Raw genomic sequence first — 27,544 nt, forward strand, 5'->3', positions numbered from 1 at the left:
GGGGCCAAGCTGCGCCACGCCCACGCCTGTGCCTGTCCATTCCTGGAGCTGCTTTCCCTCTTTTTTTTGTTTTAACATCTTTATTGGAGTATAAATGGTGTGTTAGTTTTTGCTGTATAACAAAGTGAATCAGCTATACGTATACATATATCCCCATATCCCCTCCCTCTTGCGTCTCCCTCCCACCCCTCTAGGTGGTCACAAAGCACCGAGCTGGTCTCCCTGTGCTATGCGGCTGCTTCCCACTAGCTATCTACCTTACGTTTGGTAGTGTATACATGTCCATGCCTCTCTCTCGCTTCGTCCCAGCTTACCCTTCCCCCTCCCCGTGCCCTCAGGTCCATTCTCTACGTCTGCATCTTTATTCTCGTCTTACCCCTAGGTTCTTCATGACCTTTTTTTCCCCCTTAGATTCCATATATATATGTTAGCATACAGTATTTATTTTTCTTTTTCTGACTTACTTCACTCTGTATGACAGTCTCTAGGTCCATCCACCTCACTACAAATAACTCAATTTCCTTTCTTTTTATGGCTAATATTCCATTGTATATATGTGCCACATCTTCTTTATCCATTCATCCGATGATGGACACTTAGGTTGCTTCCATCTCCTGGCTATTGTAAATAGAGCTGCAATGAACATTTTGGTACATGGCTCTTATGCAAATCAAAACTACAATGAGATATCATCTCACACCGGTCAGAATGGCCATCATCAAAAAATCTAGAAACAATAAATGCTTTCCCTCTTGATTTCAGCCTCCGATCCTTTGCCGTCCCCTGAGGGAGGCGAATCCCAGGTCCTCTCACCTCAGGAGGGGCCAGGGTTTGTGTTTAGAAACAACCTGAAACACACAAGGAATGAAAAGGCCGCGAGGCCAAGGGCCTAGGTTCCAAGAAGGCCCCCGAGGGGCTCTGCCTGCCCATTGGGACCGAGACTCTCCATGCCCACCCCGTCCAGCTTACGGAGTGCGGCCCCTTAGGATGGCTGTTCACATCCAGGTGGCTGTGACCGGTCACCCCAAAGCCATGGACTGGCCTCCTGGGGCTGCTGCCCTCCCTGCTGGCCGTCCCCAGTGGCGGGAGAGTGGCCCCTCCCGGCTTCCAGTGACTGTCTTTTTGGACATGGTTGGGAAATCCGTATCTCCGAAGGGGATGTGGCTTTTGAAGTGCGTTGGGGTGCATTTGGCATCTGTCCTGGTGAATATGCTGAGTGCTCGGTCAGCTCGTGGGGCTTCCAGCCGTGAGCCTGATCCCCTAGAGGCAGCTTCACCCCGGCCTAGACGTGCTCGGATCCTGATCTGTGAAATCAGGTCGCTGGCTGTCCACACCTGACTTCCTTTTTTTAAAAAAGATATTTATTTATGTATTTATTTTGCAGCTCTGGGTCTTAGTTGCTGCACACAGGCTTTCGATCTTCGTTGCGGCATGCAGGTTCTTTTCGTTGCGGCATGCGGCATCCTTAGTGTGGCGTGGGAACGCAGTTGCAGCATGTGGGATCTAGTTCCCCGAGCAGGAATTGAACCTGGGCCCCCTGCATTGGGAGTGCAGAGTCTTAGCCACTGGACCACCAGGGAAGTCCCCTCACCTGACTTCTTGAGGGAAGTCATCTTACCTCTCTGCCCACTGCATGTCCCTGTCTGCTGTCCCCAGCCTGGAAGACCCCCGGGGCAGATGCCCCGGCTCTCAGACTTCAAGCACAGGAGGGGAGGGAACAGACGGCCAAGACGGTGTTTGTGCCTAAATTAGGGCCTAGCAGCGCGTCAGGCCAGCCTTTCTGGTCATTAATACCAGCCTCTGTCGTCACAGGCACCCTGGGCCCTAAAAGAGGCCATGCTCAGGTGACGCCCACGCCATGTGTCGACCGAGGGGACATTGGAACAGTGGCCCCGTGGGCTGCCGGGCAGCTTGGTATAATTAGCAGTGTGTGACGCACCTGCCCGGTGAGTGCACATCCCAGGTCCTGGGGTCCCCGAGGACCCCAGTCAGTCACACTGCTGACCATGCCAAGATGTTCTGGTCACTTACGAGCCAGCTCCAACACCCTGCCCAGAGGTGCATGTGTGCGCACGCCTGTGCCTTGCTGGGGCTCCCAGAGCCCTTTGTCTCCCGCTCGTGGGCAGAGCTAGACTCTTCGTGTGCTCCAACGTGGTGACCACTGAACGACTGGTTTTCTGAATAAGAGCTCCTCTTAGATAATCTGGCCCTTGAGCAGGTTCTGTCTAGACGGCTTTGGGGGAAGTGACCAACCTTCCTGCCCGGGTTTAACGGCTTTTCCCATGTTTGAACCCTGCTTGGTTCCAGGGACTTTCATGGTTCCCTTTGTATGGATTTGTACACGTGGACGTGTGTGTGTGTGTGTGTCTTATCTGAGGTCGGCTGCTGGGCAAGGCCCCGAGTTGTACCTTCATTATGGGGCACCTGATGAGCCTCCCCCAACCCGGGTTTCTTTCTGACACCAGCGACACGCAGACTTCCTGAGGGAAGTAGCAGCGTGATTGCTTTGGCCTGTTTTCTGTCTTGTTCCAACACTCGGTTCTTGTAGGAAGCATGGATTTAAATGGCGTTTAGACAGTGCGTTGGCGTCTGCTCTCAGGCCTGGGGGCTCCTCCTGGTCTGGTTGTGCTCCTGTCCCCTCTGCACAGGGGATGTGATGACGCCCCCTGCGTGGAGCTGACGGGCAAGTTTAATGAAGTAATTCACCTTCCACGTGGGGCGTTTAGCACGGTTCCTGGCGCGTGGTAAGAACTGAATAAATGTGAGCCTTATTCTGAGTCAGTTCTGAGGGACAGCTGAGTGCCTGGATAAGTGATGGTTGAGTAACATGGGTAAGTGATGGTTGAGTATGGTTACTTACTGTGAAAAAGTGCAAGTCAGGATCCCCTGGCATGTTCTGGCTTGGGGTCGTGAATGAGAAATCTGCTCATGAAGTCAAAAACAATCCAGAGTTTGGGTGTTGCCACAGCAACAGAAGAGCAAACATTGACCCAGAAATGGGGGAAAGTCTAAGATAACTTTGTCCTTTGAAGGCACCTCTGCTGGCCCCCTGGGAGGGGAGCTGTTGTCTGGGGACGTTCCTTGTCGGCTCCTCTGGACGGACCCTCACCATCTTTAGCAAGTGTCATCGAATATTCTTTTCTTCAACCTTGCTTTAAGTAATTTTTGTGCACCATCCCTCTCTTGTTCTCTGTCTCTATCTGTCTCTGTCTCTGTCTCTCTCTTTCTGGGACTCCAGCTGCACATCTGTAAACCATATGATATTGTCCATAGGTCATTTGGGCTTTCTTCCTTTTATTTTTATAGCTTTTTAAAATATGATTTTTAAAAAATTAATTAACTATTTATTTATTTTTGGCTGCGTTGGGTCTTCGTTGCTGCACGCGGGCTTTCTCTAGTTGTGGCAAGCAGGGTGTACTCTTCGTTGTGGTACGCAGGCTTCTGGTTGCGGTGGCTTCTCTTGTTGTGGAGCATGGGATCTAGGCGCGCGGGCTCAGTAGTTGTGGCGCACGGGCTTAGTTGCTCTGTGACATGTGGGATCTTCCCAGACCAGGGCTCGAACCCGTGTCCTCTGCATTGGCAGGCAGATTCTTAACCACTGCGCCACCAGGGAAGCCCTTTCTTCATTTTTAAATAAATCTTTTTTATTGACCTGTTTTCAAATTCACCAATATTTTATTTTGATATGTTTAATCTAATGTTGATCCCAATCAATGAATTTTTTATTTTAGACACCATATTTTTCATGTCTAGAATATCGTTTTAGAAAAGTTTCTAAATCTCTTCTGAAATTTCCTGCTCATTGTGTCTATCTTTTTCCTGTAGAATCTTTAACACGTTTATCACAGTTATTTTAAAGCCCCCTTTTACTAGTTAGAACCTCTGAGTCATTGGTGAGTTTCCTATTGACTGAATTTTTTTTTTTTTTTTTTTTTTGACGTATGCGGGCCTCTCACTGTCGTGGCTTCTCCCGTTGCGGAGCACAGGTTCCGGACGCGCAGGCTCAGCGGCCATGGCTCATGGGCCCAGCCGCTCCGCGGCATGTGGGATCTTCCCGGACCGGGGCACGAACCCGCGTCCCCTGCATCGGCAGGCGGACTCTCAACCACTGCGCCACCAGGGAAGCCCTTGACTGACTTTTAACTATAAGTCACATGTTCCTGTTTCTGCAGGAACTTTTGGGTTGTTTACTTGGCATTGTGAGGGACACCTCCTGGAGGCTGGCTTCTCTGAACTTCTTGGAAGAGTGCTGGGCTGTGCTCTGGAGGGTCTTGAACTTGTGGAGGCTGGCTTCACAGCCCGCTAGGACAGATCTATTTTAGTTTCCCCTTGGTTCGAGCACCGCTTGGTCATCTTTGCTGTGAGGCGTGTTTCTCCCAGGGTTTCAGTGGGGAGTGAGCGCCCAGCCTCTGAGCTTGGTGAGACTCGGATCCACACCCCGTGGCCCCAGCGGAGGTGCCGTCCACTCAGCTCTCCAGGTCTCTAGGGCCCCTTCTCCCCCGCCCCGCGGGGTCCTCCCTGTTGTGCAGGTCAGGGCTCAGCAAGGGTCTGAGAGAACTAAACTCAGACTTGGGGGCTCCTCACCCGTCTCTCCTCCAGAATCCCCTCGATTTCCATCGGCCTTGGAAGCCCTTTAGACAGGGTTCCCTTCATCCCGGCTCTTCCCCGCACGCCGGGGCCCCCTCTTTCGGCTGTTTGGAGCCCTGAGACCACAGCGGAAATGGCCCTGAGCTTGCCTCTTCCAGGCCGCCCAGCAGAAGCGTGAGGCAGGGCGTTCTGGGCCCAGCCGTCCCCGCGGGGTTGCACGTGTCCGTGGCTGTAAGAAGAGCCTGGAGAGGGCAAGGGAGCCACCCCGCGGAGCCAACGACGCAGACCCATGGAATCTGAGCAAATAAAGCAACTGTTTACGCCAGCCGCTTTTGGGTGCTGTGCTTGGCAGCAGTAGGTAAGCGACATACACCTAGAGGGAACGTAGTCAGTAGATCCTAAGATGCGCGTGTGAACGTCTTAACGTTTTCAGAGTCATGATGTGTTTTATCATTCATAGCAAGCGTGTCATAGTTTATCAGCAGTGATTAGTTGTTCTTTCTTACTTAGTACATAAACTGGTCATAGGTTTTCAAACAATGGCTTCTTAGAGTCAATGAGATACAGTGCATTTGGAAAAACTGGACTAAAGACAGAGAGCTTGTTGACTGCTGGACTTCAGGGCCTTAGTGTGGACAGCGAGTCTTCAGGAGGGAGTCCAGGACCCCCACAATGAAGCAACATGTCGCTGTGTGTACACAGGCATGTGTGATACTGTGCGTGAATAACCCACTGATACGAGATGAAGGAAAATCCCTTAAACCACCGGACCGTCCCTCCTCTTACCTTCCGATGTCTCAGAGGCAGTGTCTGGGGACTCAGTTCAGGAAGTTGGGATCTCCGTCATTTCTCGAGGCAGACCAATCAATTACACTGGTTTCTTCACTTCGATGGCCTGAGATGTCAGAGAACTTATTCTGAAAACGCAGTAGTGTGGGAAAAAAAGGCAGGGAATGAAATGGGATTTGAAAGAGGAAAGCAATGCGTTGTTTAGGGCCAAGACAACCGTGCGTAAATCTCAAAGAGAAAATGCTAATGTTGGTAATTCTGTTGTTAATATTTAAAGTACGCTCCTTATACTAAGAATAATAGAAACTTCTGTATTAAGAACGGCACCGAACACTTGTATCAGCTCTGGCTCCTCCTGGCCCTGAGGTGAGCCTTCCCTGTCAGCTGGTGTAAATGTAAACTGTCTCCACAAGGCAAACGTCCACTCTCACTGTGGGAGAAACAGATTAGCTGATGGAAGAGAAATGCCAAATTAAAGGCATTTGTATCCCAGATTAGCAGCATATGTTAAAAAATGATGTCCCCAGTTAATTTTTCCGCGGCCTGGAAATGAGGTTTCTAATTTACATAGTAGTTTTTTTAAGCATTGGAGAGTTTTCTGATTATGGGAAGTAAAGTACGTTAGAATTTCAGAATATTAACATTGGAAGGGGAATCTCTTCTACAACAGCCCCATTTGACTGTCTTGGTGAGAAACCTACCATTTCATTATATAACCAGACTTCTTTACTAAGCTGATTGTTTTCTTTGTAATTGTAACTTATTTTTAAAACAGTTTACTATCTGTTTTTCTGTTATAAAAATAGTTCATGCTCATAAGTATAGAAGGTTTAGAACGGCAGAGAGAAGAGAAGAGGCCACAGGAGAGGCGGCCTGACAGTGCTGGGTTCGCAGCTGGGCGTGGTGTGCGCTGTGTCCCGCACAGCCCCTCTGGGCTTCTCACAATGGCGCCCGTAGGACCATGTGCACTGATCTGTCTTCACACTTGACACCACAACTTAAACATTTCCCTCTTACTACACGCTTGCTCTGAACCTTCTCTTTAACAGCCCTACACACTTGTTGGTGCTGTGGGCTGAATGTCTGTGCCCCCAAATTCATATGTTGAAACCAAGCCCTCAATGCGATGGTGTCAGGAGGTGGGCCTTGGGGAGGTGGTGAGGTCAGGAGGGTGGAGCCCCCACGATGGGCTTAGAGCTCCTAGAGGAAGAGACCCCAGAGAGACCCCTGTCCCTCACCCCCCACCCCCCGTGAGGTCGCATCTGTGAACCAGGAAGAGGCCCACTACACACTGAGTCTGCTGGGCCTTGGCCTTGGCCTTCCAGCCTCCAGAACTTGGGAAGCGCCTTTCTGTGGTCTGTCACCCACTGTCCTGAGCGGACTCACACAGGTGGGTCCCACGGTGGCTTGGAGGTCCCTAGGCGGGCGATGGTTTCCTTCAACCACGGGACATTGTTTTGTGCATCTAAGGGCGATGGTGGCTGTTTCCTTCCTGAGTTGTCAGCTACAGTTTCAGCACTGAAGCAGTTTTATCTTTTCCTCTGTAGCTTCTCTGTGTTGAAGTCTGAGTGGCCATGAGGGGTAGCATGGAGTCAATGTGCACTGGGCCCCGTGATGTGCCGGTCCCTCCATTTGAACACTTGCTGCTCCCACAGAGGGAGGCAGGGTTTTCCCCATTGCCGTGACTCTGGGAGCCCAAGTCATGAGCCCCGAGCAGCATAGCCTCTGAGGGGGAGGCCGGGGCCCCAGTCTGGTCCGTGTGGCTTCAGAGCTGCTCTGATGGACATGCCCCCTCGGCCCACAGGGTGGCCCAGTCTCCGTCTGGGGGCAGCCCGGCGTCTCTGCTTCCCCCCAGCAAGGACCCTGGCTGCTGTCTCCAGCTCAGCGCCTCATTCCCCTCCGAGCTCCAGGCCGCCGGCCGTTCAGGCTGGGGCACGACCCAGAGCAGGCCCAGCCTCTCAGTGCTGCTCCTTTGGTCACTGGCTCCCTGGAGGCCTGCTCGGTCCTAGTCTTTGAGGGGAAAGAAAGTTTGTTTGTGAGTAAAACCATTTGTTCCTGGCTTTACGCATTATCGCCTCAGCAGTGATGTCTGTTGGGTCTGTGTGTGTGCAGTGCTAATGTCCTTTTATCCCCAACCTCCTGGAGCAGCTCGGAGGGCAGGGGCCAGACAGTGGCGGGTCCCTGGGCACGTCTGTGTCCCTGGGTCCCCATCAGAGTCACAGGGGCTGAGTCGGTGGCCGTGAAGGTGGATGGCGGGTTGAGAGGTTTAATGGAGATGGCTTTTCCTCTAAATTCCTCTCCTCAAACCCTTGTTACCGCGTGCATTTCCGTCCCTGGCCCTTCGCTTATAAAATGCAAATGGGCCGCGTTACTTAGTGGGTCAGCCCCCAGCAGGGCCAGTTGCTGCCCTCGCTGAGCCTTCCGAGGGGCCTGAGGTGCGGGCCCTCCTGGGGGCCCTTGGCGCCTCCCGCACAGCCCCGGGCCGCCCCCAAGGAGCAGGAGGGAGGTGCAGGTGGGCCTGGGGCTGGGGACCAGGACGTGGGCGCGGTGAGCACCTGCGTGTTTCCACACCATCGTTACGTCACTGAAGGTTTAGAGAAGTTCCTTGCAAAATAAGCCACGTAAATATTGTGGAGGTCACGTTTTCCAATCCCAAACCTAGGATCTTTTTGCAAATACCGTGGATGATGTGGGCTCTTGACAGGTGCTGGTGGAGGGCACTTCGAGAAGGACCACGGAGGGGCCGGGCCTGGGAAGCGGGTCAGGGCCTGGAGGCTTGGGGTGCAGGTGCGGACGGACTGGGGCGCCGGGGCTCCCGGGCTGGCCCAGGGCGGGGAGGGGCCGCGGGGTGGCAGGAGATGGGTGGGGCTTGCTGATTTCTGGGGCGAGTTCTCCCCGCTGAGCAGGTTTCAGGCCACGGCATCCTGCCCCGACAGCTGGGGTGGGAGGAGAGGAGCGCGGCGGGTGACTCAGCCTTCAACACTAGAAACAGCGTTCACGCAGCACCGCTGTTAACCTAAGTGCCTTGCCCTTGATGATCTGGCTCCTTTGTCTGCAAACTGGAGCCGCGTCCCAGTCTTTCGTGCACTTACTCTTGCAGGTGAGCGTCAGATTTGTTTTGTCCAGCCCGGCAGGAGTGGCTCCCCTCTGGCCTTTTGTTTGGAATTACGCCGTTAGATTTATTAGGTTCTGGTTGACGTCTTTTAAAATATAGAGCCTGCCGAACTGGGAATGTTCCACCTCTTTTTAAATGATGCTCAGTTAAAGTGCATCTTTTTTACCAGCTTGTCCAGGGCCAGAGAGACCAAGGCAGATGGGGCGCCTGTAGATGAACTGAGACGACGCCCCAGAACCCCATGGACGCAGAAGCAGAGGCGGTGATCAAGCCCGGCCCCCAGGGCGAGTCCTCAGGGTTCTGTTCCCCCCGCTCCAGCCAGGCCGCCCCTACTCTGGCCCTTCAAAGCCTTCAGGTGCCTCATCTACTCACCACTGTGTGCAGACAGGCAGTGCCGGGTGTGCTGTGACTTTGACAGATTCATAAGGAACTGGCTTAAGAGTCCCCCGGATCTTTATTCCCTGGAAAGATCTAATAGGGCCAGTGTCTAGGAATTCTGTGACTGAGTTAAGGTTTTCTACTTCCAAGCAGAGAGAAAGCTAGCAGGTCAACGTCTAGGGATCCTTTGGACGTTGCCCTTCACTGGAAATAGAAGGGGCAGGAGACCCTTGGCCCGTTTGTTTCTCTGTGTCCCAAAGTATCTGCCTCCTGGGTTTACAAGTCCTGATGACAAGGGCAGAGAGGGGTGACTTCTAACTTGGGCCAGATCCCTACACACTTCTGTAGGCAGCATGCGGCCTCGGCCACCACCAGCAAATTAACAGGGAGCAAGTTAATAGGGGCCTGCTTTCTGCAGTGACGCCTCAGTTCGGAGGGTGCAGAGGTGACCAAGACATCATTTGTCCCAGGAGACTTAGAGTCCAGCGGAAAACGGGACTAGAGTGTTCATGACGGCGAGAGCCCCCGAAGGGGGTGAAGGCCCTGGAAGGTGCTGGTGGGCACAGCGTGAGCCGAGCTGCACTTCAGGAAGGTCACCCTGCGGCTGGTTTGGGGAAGAATATGGGGGGAGAAGGTTCACGGAGAGACCAGCTAAGAAGCTGCTGGGTAACACCCACAAAATGAGGCTGTAAACGAGGGGATGGGGTAGGTTAGGTGGTGGCTGGAGCCGACGAGACGCCCTGATGACCCGGCTGTGAGGACGGGGTGATTCCAGGGCTTCTGCGTGACAGTGTAAGGGGACAAACCGATTTGGGAGGAAGACACTAATCTGTTCTTCTCATGAAGTAGAAGCTTAGGTCACTGATTTTCCTAATTTTCTTCTTTTTCTGTCTGTATTTCAAGTTATAAAATTTCCGCCAAGGATTGCTTTAGTTCAGTCCTATAAATTTTGATACATTGTATTTTTGTTATCATTCAGTTCAAAATATTTTATAATTTCCCTTGTGATTTCTTCTCAGATCTATTTAGACATGTGTTGTTTAACTTTTCATACTGGATATTTTCTAGTTAACTTTTATTATCAACGTCTAGCTTGATTTCGTACAGAGAACCTGCTCTGTATGGTTTTATTTCTGTGAAGTTTGTCTAGACTTTCATGTGGTCTATTTGGTGAGCATTCCATGTGCACTTGAAAAATACACAATCTGCAGTTGTTGGCTGACGTGTTCTATATATGTTCCATATGTATATGTTCTGTATATATGTTCTACATATGTAGACACGGTCTATGTGTGTTCTTTACACGTGTTCTCTGTGTTTTGTGTGTTATATGCTCTCTCTATGTATATGCTCTATATATGTTGATTAGGCCAAGTCGGGCGATATTTCGGCTCATGTTTTGCTCACACTTCTGTGTCCATGACTTTTTGGCAGAGGCTTGCTCTATCAGTCACAGAGAAGTGTGTTTAAATCTCCAGTTAGGGTGACAGGCGCGTCTGTCTCTTCTGTTAGTTCTGTCCATTGCCTCGTGTGTCTGAAGCTCTGTCCCCAGGCGCTGGCACACTTAGGACTATTACGTCTTCCTGATGAATCGACCCTTCATCACCGTGAAGGGGAAGAAGATGTGGGTGTACAGGGGATGATGTCGGATGTGCAAGTGGAAACTTGAGTTTGGATCTCAGGAAGAGACACCGAGCCATAAGGGAAGACACACCCGTCTCTGCTTTGTAAGTGACCCCACCTGTGCGAGATGAGCTGGCTGTTTCCTTTCCCCAGTTTGTTTGATCGAAACATGGCTGTTGTAAACTTTATCCCTAAATACCCTTGCTAGGTGAGTAACTGGACCATGCAGTTTGTGTCGCACTATTAATGGTTTGCTTGATCGAGTTCATTACTGCAGGGGTGCACGGTGGTGGGAACTGCAGCTGACCATCCCTGAGGGCTACCTCTGATGGCCTCTCAGATTATGCAGCTGTTTCCTTCCCAGGATTCTGGCCTCTTTGAAGAGCACCCAGCGGCTCCTGGCTGACGTGGTGAGGCTTCCCACCTGTGCCTTCCATCTCAGTCTCCTCGCTGTGGTCCAGTCGCAACATCTAATCGCTCTGGAATGACTGAATGTTGCTGTTGTTTCTCTTTGACATTGATATCATAAATAACAGCGTGACGACTATTCTTGCACATGAATCGTGTGCACAACTGAATACTTAAATGGGAAAAATTCCTAGAAGTGGAATTACTGGGCCAAATGAAATGAACATTTTAAAGTTAGAATATCTTTAAGTTTATAGAGTAAATATGGAATAATAACATGCTATATGATATGATAATGCTATGGTATAATAAAGCCACTAGATATAAAGTTTGTAATGTCACACCACATAATACAGCTGTAGCCTCTGAACAGTGCCATTTTTACAGGCAATTACGGCATCCAGCTTTTTATTTTACTTATGGGGAGTGTAACCTTTTCCTCATCCTTTCTGTCTTTTATAATTTTTGACCATTGATTATCTGTTTCTGTTAGTCGGTTTTCTAAGTGTTGATACTTTTCTTACTTAGAAGCTCCTTGTGGGGAGATGGAGTTTCTGCCACAAGAAGAAGTCAGGACTGGCTGACACTCATTTAGCTCTTACTGGCATCAGGCTGGTTCTAGGGCATCTGCAGTGGACACAGTCTGTCCCCACAGAGGTCATGAGGCTGGGAGTGGGCTCGGGGCCCAGCCTGCCAGCCCCCCACACCCAGGCTGTAGCTCGGAGGCAGCCGCATCAGCACACAAGCACAGCGGTCCTCGTCCCGTGTGGGAGGAGCCAGAGCGCGCCCCTCACGTGCCTGTCAGGAAGTGCTCCCTACGTTGGCCCCTTGCTGGTCAGCTGGAGGGAGGTGGGCCTGGGGGAGGTCCCCGGATGACGGAGGGAGTGGGCTTGGGCACCCGTCCTATCCCGGCTCCTCTGAGAGCCAAGGGCCAGAACGGGGCAAACGCCGTCCCCGCCATGATGGCCTGGACCCCTGCACCATCCGGAGGGGGCGTAGAGGGGGCCGAGGCTTGGGTGAGTCCCAGCCCATCGGGAACTTTGCTCAGATGACATCACAGTCAAACGCCACTGGGACACCATTCACTCTTCTGGTATATTTTGCAAACAAGCGTCCTTTCAACTTGCTCTTAAACATTATTTAGAAAACATTCTCGGAGATGCTTCCCCAGCCCCGGGTGGGCAGACGGAGACATGAGGTCACCTGCCCTCCCGCTCCTGGGGGGCGCCTGCCGCAGGGTCACCCTGCGCTTCCGAGGGATAAAGGTGCCCCCTGACCCGGGACTGAGCAGGTGCCGTGGGGAACGTCCTCCTTTCCTGGTCACCCTCTTGACGGCCCACCACGGTGCCTTCAGGATCAGTGGGGGGGGCACGTGACGCCTCCCAGCAGCCCTCTCGCTGACCCAGGTTCAGTTACCAGGCAGCCTCGAGTGTCGCCGGCAGGACAGGCCGGGCTTGGTCTAGCCCTCGCTGGTCTGGTGGGCAAGCTGCCCACTGGCCTCCACGGGGGCTTCATCAGTGTGGGGACAGGGCCGGGGGGCGTGAGCAGGGATGGGAGGGCCCTGGAAGCAGGCGGGGCAGGTGGAGGCGCTGGGGCATTTAGGGGAACCTGCCCCGCGTCCTCTCCTCCCCCGCTCCTGTTCTGCAGGGAAGATGGCGGAAGCCCAGATTATTCAAGAAATTTGCCCGAAGCCGCGGAGGAGGGTGACATCCTGCGTCCTGAGCCCTGGCGTTTCTGGAGCAGCTGGGACATTGTAGAGGCAGGTTGGCAGAGGCCACTCACATCATCTGATTTCAGGTCTGCACGAAGGTGACCCCGCACAGACGCTGAAGAAGCTCAAGGCCCCCTCACTTGTCTTTCTCATTCCCTGCTGAGTTTTCACCCTGGGCGGGGCCTGGGGACCAGAGCAAGGGGCTGGGCACACAGGGGGGCTGGTGCTTTATGGATATCCCACCTGACACAGAGCCTAGGCAGCTTGCAGTGACCGGCATGCCGCGGGCTGCTGAGGGCGGGGCTGCCCTGGGCCAGCTCGGCCCGTTTACCCCGTGGCCTCAGCCAAAGGCGCTCCCTCCTGGGCTGTGGCCTCCCTCTGCCGTTGCAAGGCTGTCGTCAGGCCGGCGAGGCTGGGAGCCAAGGTCCGGGGGCGGCATGGGGCCACGTGGGGTGGGGGTCGGTGGCATCACCGACAGTCTGCTTTGACCCCTGCTCCAAGCGCTGCAAGGGCACGGGCCAGCAGGTGAATGCCAGGAGAGGTGGCCCCAGGATGCGCTTTCCAACTGCCCGGCTGGTGGTCACAGAGTGGACACCCAGTCATGGTTCTTGAGCACGAGCCTGGCTCCGGCCTCACAGATTTTCTCAGCAGCGGCCAGTTGGGCACAGGGTGTGGGGCTGCTGAGCCCTCACAGCCTTGCGTTCAGGCCACAGCTGTCCCCACCCGCCACCTCTCCTTCCTGTGGGCTTGAAGCCCCTCACTGCCTCTGCCCTGCACTCTGACCCTTCTTTTCCCTCCTGAGCTCTCGGCGTTGTTGTCCGCAAAGCCCTGCATGGTCTCACGGCCAGATGGACGGCCAGATGGACAAATGGAGGGATGGAGAAGGAGACACAATGCAGACCTGCTGCGGTCGAGGACCGTGAGCCACAGTGAAGTCCACGAAGGTAATTTAAGTAACTTGGGTCCCTCTCTACTTTCTTTCTTTTTTTTTTTTTTTTGCGGTACGCGGGCCTCTCACTGTTGTGGCCTCTCCCGCTGCGGAGCACAGGCTCCGGACGCGCAGGCTCAGCGGCCATGGCTCACGGGCCCAGCCCCTCCGCGGCATGTGGGATCCTCCCGGACCGGGGCACGAACCCGCGTCCCCTGCATCGGCAGGTGGACTCTCAGCCACTGCGCCACCAGGGAAGCCCCCTCTCTGCCTTCTGTACCAGTGGGCGCCTGGTGGCTTCGGTAACTCCCGAGCTCCCTTTCCCTGCACCCCTGTTCTGTGCACGACGTGCTATCTGCAGCGCTGCTCTGTTAAGTTGCCCATCGCCCCCCCAAGAGTAAACGCTCTCCGCCCCCCTCCTCTTCCTTCAGCTTCTCCATCCCCCAGCCTTAAGCCTGTCTGACAAGGAGGGACTCTCTTCGGTTGTGGGTGGGGAGGGAAGCCAGCCAAAACCCTTTGCAAAGGCCCCGGGGAGGCGGCCGGGGCTGCTTCCGGAAACGCCTGGCCCAGCATTCATGAGTGTGTTTCATGCGCGCACAGAGACTGGGACTAAACTTACAGAGCTGGGGCTCCTACAGCGCCCAGAACAGATGGTGCGTGGGTTTTCACAGCAGGCTGAGAGGTCTGGGAGAACACGTGTGCCCACGCATGTGAAAGTCTGCAGTGATGAGTCACCTTATGACGGGTGTTAGTATGTCGTGTGCCTTTAAATCTGAATGAATTGTAATTATTTTTGTGATGACTTGAAAATCACAAATTTTGCATATTATAGACTCATGATTATAATGATTAAAACCAGGAAAGCTTGTGTTTTTCAGGTGTATTGAGTTCACTTGCTGCTTCTTATACTTTGCTATCTATAGCATTCAGCATATAAGGATTTGTAAAGTCCTAAATCTCCAAAAGAGAAATTGGTGCTACTTGGCCTCATTATTTTGTAATTATATTCCAATAGTTTATTTCCCCCTGTTGGTCCTTCAGTGTCAGGGGTTGAATATAATGAATATATGTAGCTTTAACCAAGATCCCAGTGACAGCTCTGGGGTCATTGTTGGCGCAGAGGCCTGCTATCCAGGGCTCAGTCCGGGACGCCCCTGGGCAGGGGGAGGTGGGACTGCTGTCACGAGTGGGGGCCCCCACCGCCTGTGCCTGCTCCACTTTCCTCATTAAACCTTTAGAGAAGATAATGGAAGTGACAGGCCCTTTTCTCTCCATCTTGCAAAGAACACTCTTCAGTATAAACGATGCCCTAAATCCTTTGTGACGTCCCCAAGCTAAGCAGGTCCCCAACCTCTTACAGGGCCCGGTGGTCGGCGATGCAAACAGATGACGATGACACACCGCCCACGACCTCTGCGGAGTCCTGTCCCCATTTCCACGAATAAGGAAGTTAATCTGTAAACTTTCAGCAGGACCTGCATCCAGGTGGGGCAGCTGACTGGAGAAGCAGGGGCCTGGCTACCTGACGTCTACGTCCGTGGGTCAGGCTGAGGCTCAGAACTAAAGAGAAAGCTCTCTGTAAAGAAGAGACGCTCGCTGTCTCCAAGACTAAAGACAGCAGATTGGGGCGAAGAGAGATGGGAACCCCAGTGATGCTGGTGTCTACCGCAGCTTGGTGAGAGCGGCGCTGAGGCCACCTCTTCCAGGGCCGTACCCGCCCAGAGCCAAAAGCGCAGGCCCGGAACCCATTCCCACTTCCGGGACGTTGTTCTGTGGCGATGCTCCAGCACATGCAGAAGCGCTCAAACATTCATCAACGGGGGTGTGGAATAAACCAAGCGCGTCCGTGCCATGGAACATCACGCAGCTGTTACAAGTAAAGCACATCTGTGTGCAGACAGGCAAGACCCACACAGCCCGTCTTAACTAAAAAAGCAGAAACTTCTACACAATATGACCTACTTTCCACGAAGAAAAAGAAGAAAGCGCGGGAGGGAGGGAGGGAGAGGTTTGCGTAGACGTAGAGGAAACTATTGGGAACAAGACGATTCACTCTGGATGTTTACTTCTCAAGCAGTAAGAGCCAGATGGAGGGCGAAATTCAGAGCTTTTTCACCTTCTGGGTAATATCTGCCTATAATATCTGAGGTTTGGTAACTCCTCTGTATAATTTCTCTAACCTGAAAACCTGATAAAAAGCACCATTGAAAAAACGCCATTCTTGCTAAGAAAGGAAGGTGCTTGTTGCCCGTCCCGACATCACCTATTCACTTCCCTTCCTTGCGAATGCAACGCATTCCTACCTTAAGCAAATTCTCATGAAGCTCTTTCCACCAGTGGACAGCTGACAATGTACCATCACCTGGCACCTGGGGCTCTCAGAAACTCACAGGAGGCTGGTCCGTCTGCTCATTTCTAAGTCAGCTTTTGGAGAACTTGACCTTTAGCAGTGTGCGGTATTCCTCTTGGAATGAAGCAGTTTGGTTGAACATGGAGCTTACTAGAAATAGATTTTATCTGTCTGTAGCACAAATGCAGTTAGGGGTTAGCTCCCAGAAGGCACACACACATACGTGCACATATGCAGGCACGCATGTGCTCAGCCCTGGCCCTAGTTAGCAGGTTCTCAGGTTCTGTGGAGCTGTGGGGTGGGTGTGTTGGGAGCCGCAGGTGCCCCCCCCCCCTTGCAGGGCTGCCGGGCGCCCCGCGCATCACCCCCACCGCTGACCGGATGCTGCAAGGAGCACATCCAGGCAGGCGGCGTAAGTGCCCTGGGGAAGGTGGCTGCTTGCAAAAGCCGCAAGCTGCCACGTGCCCCGCTTCCCACCCCGCACGCCATCCAGGCTCCGCTTTAGACACGGGAAGATCTCCTCCGAATGTCCTCAGTTTGAGATCCTGGGGCCTCAGCATTTGCTGGTCAGGGTCAGCCAGCGAACAGACACGAAATGGGTTTTACTCAAGCGGTCACACATGGCGGCTTGAGGACATTCCACACGCGTTTACAACATTTTATTTGGTCACCCCCTCCTCTGCTAACAGTGAGTGATATTCACTCTCCCCTCTGCTGTCAGTCAGGCCAGGCCTCCCCGTTCCAGGCCCGCGGCCTTGGCTCCCGGCAGCTGACGGACGTCCAGGTGCACATCTGACTCCCACGCTCCACCAACGGCCCCGGGCACCCTGGGAGCTGGCTCGTGCAGATCTGGTCGCAGCAAATCGTCTGAGCTGGGGAGCCGGGTTGCCGGGGGCTCCGGGTGGACGCTGCCGCTCTTTGACCAGGCTCCTCTCACAGGGGGCTTGGGTGCACACCCCAGAGGGACGCTGCAGGGCGACGGCCTCGCGGCGCCCCCCACCCCCGCCCCCGGACGTCCAGCCACCACCCCCGCCCAGCCTGGCCCTGCCTGCCAGGCCCCGCCCCCTGGAGCCAGTCATCCCGATGGCTGGCACTTGCGCTCAGGTCTGTGATGCCTCAGAACGAAGACTCTGTGGCCTCATTGTTAAAGGGGACCAGTATCATAAAGGGGTTGGAGAACCGAGTGCAGCGGCACAGAAAGAAGAGCCTGGATGGCGGTGTGAGCATGACTGTGCCAGGCGGGGCCCACCTGGGCTTGCGGGAGGGTTCCACGGAAGCCCTCAGCGGGCGCCTGTGTGTCCTGCACACAAGGGGCTGCCCTGTGGGACCTGGGGGCTGAGGCCGGCGATGTAGGTCATGCAGAGGAAGGGTGACCACGTCACTCAGAGCCAGCATCCCAGCCCAGGCCTGTGCCCCCTGAGAACAGGCACTGAGATCAGAAAATCCCCCGTTTTCTTCCACAGTCGCTGGACCCAAGTCCTGGGCTACTGCCACCTTGATCTTTCCTGGTCTCTTTGAAAATGGGTCTGTCTGCACGGCCAAACAACATAAAGCACAAAACTACGGAAATGCTGGAGTGTAACAATCGTTAGGTTTAAACCCCGGGCGGTTACAAGGTAAGCCGGTTCCACGGGGGGGATACGCCAAGCCCGCTCCAGTGGGTCCGAGCCGATTCACCCCAGGCACCCCTGGCTGGGGGCTCGGGCTGCGGTGTGGAGGCACTTCTAGATGACCGAGGTCTCTGTCTGCAGGAAGGACAGGGCGCGGGAGCTGCGGGGGACCTGCAGGGTGCCCTCCGAGCCGTTCCTCGAGCCGGACAAGCTGTGCAGCCTGCAGTCCCGGCCGGAGGGCCGGCTGGGGCACAGAGTCGGCCGCCACATCCTCCCCAGCTCGCTCTGCACCTGGGGCGGGGGCGAGGGCAGGCGGGGCTCAGGCGGTGGGCAAGCTGGAACCGAGACCCCAGCTTCCCCCTAGGGCGAATGCCCGTGGATGAACGCTTCCCCTTCGGCCCTTTTCTGGGTGTGGAGGGTGTGATATCCATGGACGCGGGGCGGGGACAGACGGGCCTGGGAATGAAGAAGCGGAGAAGGATGCGGGACCAGACGAGGGACCAAGAGAAAGGAGGTCAGACTACGGAGCCCAAGGCTTCAATCCAGAGGCAGCGGCCGCTACACCGAGAGCCCGAGAGGGCTAATTCGCCTTTTCAGAAAAGACCTCCCGTGGAAGCCGGGGCCCCAGCGCTTTGCCCTACAGTCCTGGTTCTGCTCCCTGGCTCCCGGGGGGCGGGGGTGTCAGGGGGGTCCGGAAAGAACGAGGGGAGGGAGGTGCAGGAGTCGCTCAGACGACACGGGACAGGGAGGCACGGAGCACGCAGCAGACGCCGGCTCGGCCGGGGGAGCGGAGAGGGCTGGACACAGCCGGGGTGGGGCCCGGACGGGGGACCTGGGACGCCCCGGCGCAGGGGGCGGGGCCGGCTGGGAGGCAGGCGTCCCCTGCCCGCCTCCCCGCCGCCCGCGGTCCAGAGCCGGGGTTCTGGGCGCGGAGGGGTCTCCAGGCTGACCCTCCCCTATCTGAGGACTCTGCGCGGAGGTGCTGCTTAGGGATGGGAAACGTTTACAGAGCAGAGCCGGCGCTTTTCCTCGGCCTGGAGTTTCCTGCTACTCCCGCCGCCGATGCTGGCTGGCGCTCCCGCTTGGCAGCCCCGAAAGAAGCGAGGAAAGCGATGGAGGGAGGGGACCCTGAGGACCGCGCGGGGCGACAAGGAAGACGCGCGAGGCGCCGAGCGAGCCGCTGGAGACGCAGCCGCCGCCCAGGTGAGGCGAGGTTATATGCGGGGCGCGGCAGAGGCAAAGCGGCGGGTGGGCGGGGCGCGGCCGCCGGGGGTGTGGGCTGTCCGGGGGGCGCGGCCGCCTGGGGGCGGGGCTGTCCGGGGCGGGGCTGTCCGGGCGCTCGCCTGCGGACAGGCTCTGGGACGCTGCGGGTCGGCGGGGGCGGTCGAGGTGTGCGGGAAGACGGAGCCGAGCGCCGCGGGCGCCGGGCAACGGCACTGACCCCACAGCAGGGCGGGCCCTCCCCAGGGGTTTCAGGGGCGTTTCAGGGACTCCCTCACAAGCCGAGAACCTGTGCTTCCCGAGGAGGTCAAAGGACTTACTTCACTGTTCAGAAAGCAGTAGAGGACCGCCACCACCAGGCCCTGCAAGCAAGCGAGAAGGGCGGTGGGTCAGAGCTCACTCACACCCTCCCCTCCCCGGGATGCCCAGCCCCTTGCCACGCACCTGGAAGGATCCTATGCACAGTTCGAAGAGTATCTGGTACTTGGAGGAGATGCCGATGGGAAACACGGCGAACAGCATGTAGTGGACTCCAAAGAGAGGGATGAGCAGCAGGGTGGACTTGGTGAGCCTCCTGCACCACAGGGGGGGGCCCGAGCTCCCGAGGTGACCCGACGGCCGCCTGCTGGCCAGCCCAGGGGCCCCCTAGCTTTGACACCACCCCACCCCGTATGGACTGAGTGTGCAAACGCGATGATGGCCACCACTTTGCCTCATAAAGCAGCAAAGCTCTTCCAAGAAATCCTGACGAGTTTGCCAAGGATGACATTGCTCTGAGCGGGTCTGACGGCCCCGTGTGCCACTGGCTTTAACAGCCGAGACCATCCCCAGCCTTTGGAGGATGGGGGCAAGTTTTACTTTCAGATCAAAAGCGGGGGTGGCCCCCTGAGCACAAGCGTGACAGAAAGTGTTCCCACAGACGGCTGTTTATGGGTCCTGGCAGGCGACCCTGCTCTGGATCGCACAGAGTCCGAGGAATCAGGGAACCTGGACCAGATCTAATTTCTCTGCCTATCAAAGAGCTCTTACCCTCCCTAATCAAAGAGCAGATTTTCTTCTCACTGCATTTGTGTTGAAAATAAAATACCTGACCTCAATCTTCCCCCACCCCCCGCCTTCGAAGCCCCTCCCGCTCCCCGAGCAGGTACAGGACACATTAAGTCAGGGCTTCTCAGCCCTACCTGCACCAGAACCACCTGGAGGTCGTGTTAAAACGCAGACCTGAGAATTCTTCTACCAGGTGCCCAGAGATGCCGAGGCTGCTGTCGGGACCCCACTTTGAGGACCACTTCTATAAGCCACTTCTGACATGAGAATCATCTGGGGGCTTTTCAACCTCTTCAAGTCCAGGCTGCCCCTCATCCAGTTAAATCAGGTCTCTGCAGGTGGCCCAGCACCTTCCCAGGTGACTCAACCTGGCCACATTTGGTGGAGCAAGCCCAGCACGTTCTAAGGATCAGGAGCTTTGGGACCACCGCGGGGCTGGTCAGGAATGCAGGGGCCTGGGCCCCCAGGTGGTACGTGTGCATGTCCAGGCCCCTGGGTGACCCCAGAACCAGCAGCCGCTCCAACAACCCGCCTCATCCTGGCAACTCTGAGCAGTGGGAACTGAGGCGGGAGGCACCTCCGTGCTCCTCCGCGTCTCCTCTGCTTGGTGGACCCCAGCCCACACTCGGAAAAAAGTCACCCTTTGCTTTACATATTTTTGAGGCACTGTGGCACTTACAACAAGATTTCCTCTGTACTGGGCAATCTGCGCAGACTCTGAATCCCAGCCGCTCTGCACCAGATGTGAGCACGCCCTGGGCCTTGGTGGGCAGGGAAGGCCTCACTGACCACCCAGCTGCCACCACGTGCAGCTTTGAACCTTTGACTTTGCAACACCCACGGTGCACTTGCTGCCTTCACTACCTCGGGTCTCTGCCAGCCCAGTGAGTGAAGGCTGGGATTCTGCAGGGAGCTGCCCTTTAGTTAAATGTTAGAGAGAACCTGCCTGGATTCTCACTATTGATCCATCTGGAATTTGCTGTTGTGCTAGTTTCTAGAAAAGGGATTTAGAAGCTGGACCCCTGGGGCCCTGTGCCTGGACATCTGCCACTACTGTTACGAGACAGATACACAGAAAAGATGTGCTCTGCCTTTTTGTTATCCTGGAAAAAGAACAGATTCTATCATCCCCACTTTATTTTGTTTCCAAAATAAAAGCATCCATCTCTAAGATCCGCTTAGGAACGCTCCCAAAGAGCCCAGAGGAAAGGTCAGCGTGGCCCTGAATAAGACGTGCAGAAACTGGAAGTTCGGTTTGAAGGGCAGCCTGAGCTGCAGGCATGGGGTGAGTCCAGGAACCAGCCCGGCTTCTCACCTGAGCAGTAAAAATGCTACTTGGGAGGTCTGGCTGAAACCACTTTATCCTTTGTGGTCTGACGTGGAATCCTATCTCTAGGCCTGACCTCTGATGTGGGCTGGGCAGAGACTGTCACACCTCAGGGCACAGTTATATGTATATGTTTACCAAACTATCGCAACACTTTGCTGGTGCCAGCCACTAAATGTCTTTTGAATATTAACTCTATCAGTCCTTATAACCTTGTGACAAGTATTATTATTATTTCCACTTCACAGGTGAGGAAACCGAGGCAGAGCAGTGCAGTTACCTCCCCCAGGCCTCCAGCTGGTACATAACCCAGCACTGGGCTGCTGACCACAGGGGATGCCACCTGTCTCCCCAGGTCCACCCTGCTGTCTAAAGGAGGGGAGGGAAGGAGACAGCTGAGGGGGGGCCCACCCTGCAGGGGCAGTCAGGTAACCCACCCAGGGTCACGCAGCTTCTGCAGCTGCAATTCCAACCCCAATCTGCCTGTATCCAAGGCTCCTATCAGCTGGACCAACCACTCCACACTAAACTGGCTTTATTTTATACTCGAGTTGTGGGCTTTATCTTTTCTTTATAAATTCTTGATAGAAATTTATATGAGCCTCAAGTTCCTTTACGGAGTTCTCAGACCCTTATTAATCAGCTGGATGATGGGGAGTGATTTACTTAACTTCTCTTCCCCACGAGGGAGATGATGACAGCCATGTTCATGTTGTCATCCAGGCAACAAACTTCACTTGAGTTATTATTAAGTACAGGGCGCGACATGAGGTGTGCCCTGGACCCTGTGGTCTGATGGGGAAGAAAGAACTAAATATAAAATACAAACAACGTGTGGCCAAGGAGAGAAAAGTCAGATTACAGAACAGGAGAGCGGGCAGAACACTTCAATAAGCTGCTCTCTAGAGGACATCCACGCTGGAATGAAGGAGAGGAACACGGCTTGAAAAATTGCCATGGCAACGCTGGCCTTTGGACAAGACAGTCCATCTCCGGGGGTCCCTGTAAAGTGGCAAAGAGCACACTCCTGCGACTAAAGGAGAAAAGCTGCGGTCACTTGCAGGGTCCTCGCACCCCAGTTTTGCTGCTCTCCACACATATACTCAGAGTTTCCAGGCTGCCTGAGGTTGGTGAGGGTGGCTCAGAGCTGGAGCTAAACAAATACTCACTTGTACTGTGACTGGTCATTGCCGCCGACATCTGGGGATGTCAACTTCTGCAGTAAAATTCGTATAATACTAACAAAAAGGATGAAATTGACCTGCACGAAAAAGAGATGACACGTTTGTGTGTGAAGTCCCCCTGCAAGGGAGGTGGTGTCGCCGGGATGTGTGTGCCTCTGCTGTTTCAGAAGCACCAGGGCCCTGCCCCTAGTTCTGCTCTTCCCTGCCCCACCCCCTGAGTCAGAGCCAGACAGTGTCTCTCTGCTGCATCACATACGTTCTGACCCCAGGGCACGGCAGCTGAGTTGAGAAAATTAATTTTGAGACGTGAAATCCGCAGGTGGAAATCCAGTTCTGCTCTAAGGCTGCACACCTGGGGGACCTGACTCTGACCCCCACCCCACCCCGAGGTTCCCCTGGAGGACTGTCTCTTTCTCGCCCTCCGCTTCACTGAGAATTCGTCCTGAAGGTGGGCCAAGCCCACCATGCAAGAGCTCAGCCTCATGGTACTTGTCTCAGAAGACCTAGTAGAACGGGCCCTTTATAGTTACTACCAGACAGTGGGCTCACTCTCTGCCCAAGTGTGCAACCCGGCAGGCAACTCACGTTTCAATACAGAAATGACTTACTATAATAGAAATTAAAATTGGTGTTCGTATAACCCACCAGGGAACACTGTGGTCATTGGTATCCCAGCAGCTGTTGAAAAGAGAGAAGGAAAATCACGTTACCACCAATTCCATCTACAAACCAAGCACAGGAGGATAAGCACGCTGCAGACTCACCCTTTCCCCGGGGGCTTGAACACTTTCCCCGGGGGCTTGCGAAACAAAGCGCCCCGACCGTGAGCCCTCTCACTCACGCGGCTCCTTAGGGGGTCCCTCCTGACTGCCACGCGCTCTCTCCAGCAGGAAGCTGGGGTGGGCGGCTTGTAAAATGCCTCCAGCTCACTCCGTCACCCACACCCCTCCCCAGCAGGGGCAGAGACCACCCTCGTCCTGGGTCCTAGCTGGTTGACAGCAGGACGTGGAGTCCTTGGAACCCAGCGTATGCTGCCTAGACCCACGGCCCTGGCTGCCCCTGCAGGTGCCTGTGGCGTGTGAGTGAGCCAGGCTGAGGCCAGGAGAACCGCCCCAAGTTCCAGGGACAGAAACACACCAAATCAACTGGGACTATGTGAGCTCCCAGCTTTGGGTGGTTTGTTACTGGTAGTGGACAACTGGTAGACCCTGGGTCCCGCATGAGGCACAGCGCCGGTCGTGGGAGCTCTTGGTGCTTGGGTCTGGGCCACGGTCTGGCTCACTGTGCACACGAGGCAGAAGTGCTCTGGGCCCTGGTCCAACCGTGCTACCTCAGAGAGCTGCGCCCCAGCTGGCCTCTCAACCCGGCCTCCTCGCTGGGCTGGCTGCTCCGTCTCTGCCTGGTTGACCCCAACCTCAGCTCCGCTGCGAGGCCCAGTTCAGCCCCACCTGTCCCTGGGCTCTTCTCCAAGCACTCCAACCCGTATTCCTCCCCGTGCAGTTCAACGTCCTCCCCATCCGTGTCCAAAGGCTGCCTTTGACCAGATACGAAGCTTCTCTCTGGTTTCCCAAGACCAGTGATGCCAGGACCTCAGTGCTGCTTGACCTCTCTTTACAGGCATGGCACTCACCCTGTGTCTTCTAGTGAAAGCCTAGCCGCAGTCCACGCACCTGTGCAGACAGTGGGGATGCCTGCAGAAAGACACCTGGTGACCACAACCCCATGCTGGTTACTTGCACCAGCCCAGCAGGGGCACACGTGGGAGCTTTCATTAGCCTGATGGTCAGGGACAAGGGCCTTCCGATGAAAAGATCAAGTGGAAGCTCTTCATAAATACATACAGGCTTATGCTCATGCCTTACTAAGCAGTGAAGATAACTGAGTATGTGTCTGAAGGCTTCACAGTCCTGAAACACATCTCTGTGTTTCTGGGTGTCGGTGTCAACGTGCTGGGGAGGCTGTGTTCAGACTTGGCAAAGACCTGCAGGGGAGTCCCTCGCTGTGAAGGTGGGGGTCCCGCAGCTGACGCACAGCCCTGCTGATGGGCACGTTAGTGGGACCTCGTGATGGATGGCCTCCCTGCTTCTCCTCCTCCCAGGCCCCTTCCTTCTGACTTGCCCACCATCAGGGTTTGCCCCAGGAATGAGAGTCAGAGCAGTTTTAAATCAGGTCCTGGCTCCCACAAATACTAAGCTGTTGGCTCTAGAAAAGCTCTTCCTACAGGGGCGGCACAGCATTTTTCTGAGCTGAAAGCACCTGCATTTATAGGTCAGAGAGGACAGCAATCAGGAACCTGGGGGGTTTGGGGGTGGCAGTGGGCTGTCGGGGGGAGTCCTTACCCCATCCAATCAGGAGATAGGCCACAAGGCGCCGGCTGGGGGAGAAGATGGCCACCAGGAGGGTGTGGAGGTACAGCCCCTCCACCAGGAGCCAGTAGAAGTTGGCCATGATGCAGTACTGGAAGAAGACCAGGCTCAGCTTGCAGCCCACCTGGATGCCACAGACAGAGTGAGAGAGCACACTGCGTTTGGATGAGGACTTTCGGGGCGGGCAGCCGGCTCCAGGTCCCAACGCGAGCCCGTGCTGCACGAGGCACGTGGCCACCCAACACAGAGGTGCCGCCTGGAGGTGTGTGCCTGTTCAGGTGAGGCCCTGGAACTCGCTGGAGGGTAGCATGGGGCCCAGGCAGATGCACAGTGTCCCTGAGGGTGACATGTAACTTTGAGAGTGACCATGTGGGGCCTGGCACGCTTGGCTGACCTCCCTTTCCTTCCTCCTGACCCCCCTCCTCCCTGCATCCCCCCTCCTCCCTGCATCCCCCTCTCCTCCTGCATCTCCCTCTCCTCCCTGCATCCTCCTCTCTTCCCTGAATCCTCATCCACCCTGCATCCCCCTCTCCTCCTGCATCCCCCTCTCCTCCCTGCATCCCCTCTCCTCCCTGCATCCCCGTCTCCTCCCTGCATCCTCATCCACCCTGCATCCCCCTCCTCCCTGCATCCCCCTCTCCTCCTGCATCCCCCTCTCCTCCCTGCATCCTCCTCTCTTCCCTGCATCCCCCTCCTCCCTGCATCCCCGTCTCCTCCCTGCATCCTCATCCACGCTGCATCCCCCTCTCCTCCCTGCATCCTCCTCTCTTCCCTGCACCCCCCCTTCCCTGCATCCCCATCTCCTCCCTGCACCCCCGTCTCCTCCCTGCATCCTCATCCACCCTGCATCCCCCTCTCCTCCTGCATCCCCTCTCCTCCCTGCATCCTCATCCACCCTGCATCCCCCTCTCCTCCTGCATCCCCTCTCCTCCCTGCATCCCCGTCTCCTCCCTGCATCCTCCTCTCCCCCCTGCATCCTCATCCACCCTGCATCCTCCTCTCCTCCCTGCATCCCCTCTCCTCCCTGCATCCCCGTCTCCTCCCTGCATCCTCCTCTCCCCCCTGCATCCTCATCCACCCTGCATCCTCCTCTCCTCCCTGCATCCCCTCTCCACCCTGCATCCCCCTCCTCCCTGCATCCTCCTCTCCTCCTGCATCCCCCTCTCCTCCTGCATCCCCCTCTCCTCCCTGCATCCCCTCTCCTCCCTGCATCCCCTCTCCTCCCTGCATCCTCCTCTCCTCCCTGCATCCCCCTCTCCTCCTGCATCCTCCTCTCCTCCCTGCATCCCCCTCCTCCCTGCATCCCCCTCTCCTCCTGCATCCTCCTCTCCTCCCTGCATCCCCCTCTCCTCCCTGCATCCCCTCTCCTCCCTGCATCCCCTCTCCTCCCTGCATCCTCCTCTCCTCCCTGCATCCCCCTCCTCCCTGCATCCCCCTCTCCTCCTGCATTCCCCTCTCCTCCCTGCATCCCTGTCTCCTCCCTGCATCCTCATCCACCCTGCATCCCCCTCTCCTCCTGCATCCCCCCTCCTCCCTGCATCCCCCTCTCCTCCTGCATCCCCTCTCCTCCCTGCATCCCCCTCTCCTCCTGCATCCCCCTCTCCTCCTGCATCCTCCTCTCCTCCCTGCATCCCCCTCCTCCCTGCATCCTCCTCTCCTCCCTGCATCCCCCTCTCCTCCCTGCATCCCCCTCTCCTCGCTGCATCCTTACCCTCCACTCACTTCCACTTTTTCTCCTCTGTTCTTCCTCACTGTGCACTCTTAACAAGAGATGGAAAAATAAAGGAATAAACAAGAAACCCACCAAATACATTATTTCCCCAGGAGTTTTGAAAGGGAAAAATTATGTATTACATAAAGTAAATGCATTTTTAATCTCTCAGACCTTCATATAAGTAAACATATCAGGTATTTCCACGTCATGAGCAAACATGAAATTGAGGCTTTCAATCACTAAGCTTATGTAAGTGAGCTGAAAACAAGAACAGTACTTTCACTTCTATCCTTCTTCTGTATCTTTGCAGCCGCCTCCCCTAATATGTGTACGTGGATGATGGGTGGATGTACTTCCATATATGTGGACACACTCATACACGTGTATGGGGTGGACAGAGTTGCAGGCAATGCACGGCAGCCTCTCAGCTGGCTCCCCGGGGTCATGAGGCGCTTGGACTCACAGCGGCTCCATCCTCTCCAGGACGCTCCAGCCCCTGACCTCGCACCAGGTCTCTCTTGCCTAAGTGGAGTGTGGTTCCGTCTCTTTCTAAGGCGGTTACGGTTTACTGATGCTGAGGGCGGGGAGGGGGTCTGCATGTGGAGGCAGCCCGCTGGACATCGGGGCTGGGCCGCCGTAAGTGGAAAGACGCACGTGACAACACTGCTGTGGAGACAGGAGAAGCGACCCAAGACCTCGTTGGGACAGTGACAGAGGCGCGTGCTGGGTGTCGAGGAGGGAAGAGCTCCACACCCACGGGTGGAGGGAACCTGTGGTGAGCCCTGCTGGCCGGCGCAGAGGGCACGTCCTGCACACGCAGCATCCGTAGCACCCGTGGCATCTCTGCCTTTGGAAAGCTGTCTAGCACTATCTGTCGCAGTGTAAACACATGTGCCCTTTGGTCCCTCCAGTCTCTCTCCAGACCCACCTGACCGAGGTGAGAGCACTGGTGCATGAAGATACACGTACACTGACGCTTGTGGGGACAGAAGATACAAAAACAGGGTGTCGTGCAGATTACGTCACACCTGCACGGTAGATTCAAAGCAGACCCTGAGACACCGCTAGACTCAGAGGATTTCCAGGATATCCTGTTGGAGGAGGAAAGAGGACACAGCGTGTTTAAGATGATTCCAATTCCATTTTCTTGATAAAATGTTTAAAACGCCATGTCTGCATTTCTTTC

General features: G+C 55.4%; 1 protein-coding gene and 1 long non-coding RNA gene across 8 annotated transcripts in view; one reads left to right on the plus strand and one right to left on the minus strand.

The window, feature by feature from the left end:
- LOC117313648 (uncharacterized) lies at window positions 1-27,525 on the plus strand. Its single transcript, XR_012334178.1, has 3 exons — window positions 1-13,555; window positions 14,900-24,922; window positions 26,669-27,525. It is a non-coding gene; the product is annotated as an uncharacterized lncRNA (long non-coding RNA).
- The window catches only part of VIPR2 (vasoactive intestinal peptide receptor 2), a 68,847-nt gene continuing 58,888 nt past the window's right edge, over window positions 17,586-27,544 (minus strand). For 4 of the 7 annotated variants that reach the window (XM_033863578.2, XM_033863576.2, XM_033863579.2 and 1 more), the window contains 7 exons: window positions 24,618-24,768; window positions 23,909-23,969; window positions 22,887-22,956; window positions 22,264-22,355; window positions 19,165-19,294; window positions 19,041-19,082; window positions 17,586-17,790 (listed from right to left, as the gene is read on the minus strand). In XM_033863578.2, coding sequence (XP_033719469.1) covers window positions 17,614-17,790; window positions 19,041-19,082; window positions 19,165-19,294; window positions 22,264-22,355; window positions 22,887-22,956; window positions 23,909-23,969; window positions 24,618-24,768 — 723 coding nt within the window. In that variant the 3' untranslated portion in view covers window positions 17,586-17,613. Of the gene's footprint in view, window positions 17,956-19,040; window positions 19,083-19,164; window positions 19,295-21,952; window positions 22,128-22,263; window positions 22,356-22,886; window positions 22,957-23,908; window positions 23,970-24,617; window positions 24,769-27,544 lie in introns of those variants that run through there. The other 3 variants (XM_033863577.2, XM_073810149.1, XM_033863580.2) reach the window with 3 other exon arrangements.

Source organism: Tursiops truncatus, chromosome 9 (genome assembly GCF_011762595.2).
Source record: "Tursiops truncatus isolate mTurTru1 chromosome 9, mTurTru1.mat.Y, whole genome shotgun sequence".
Lineage (NCBI taxonomy): Eukaryota > Metazoa > Chordata > Mammalia > Artiodactyla > Delphinidae > Tursiops > Tursiops truncatus.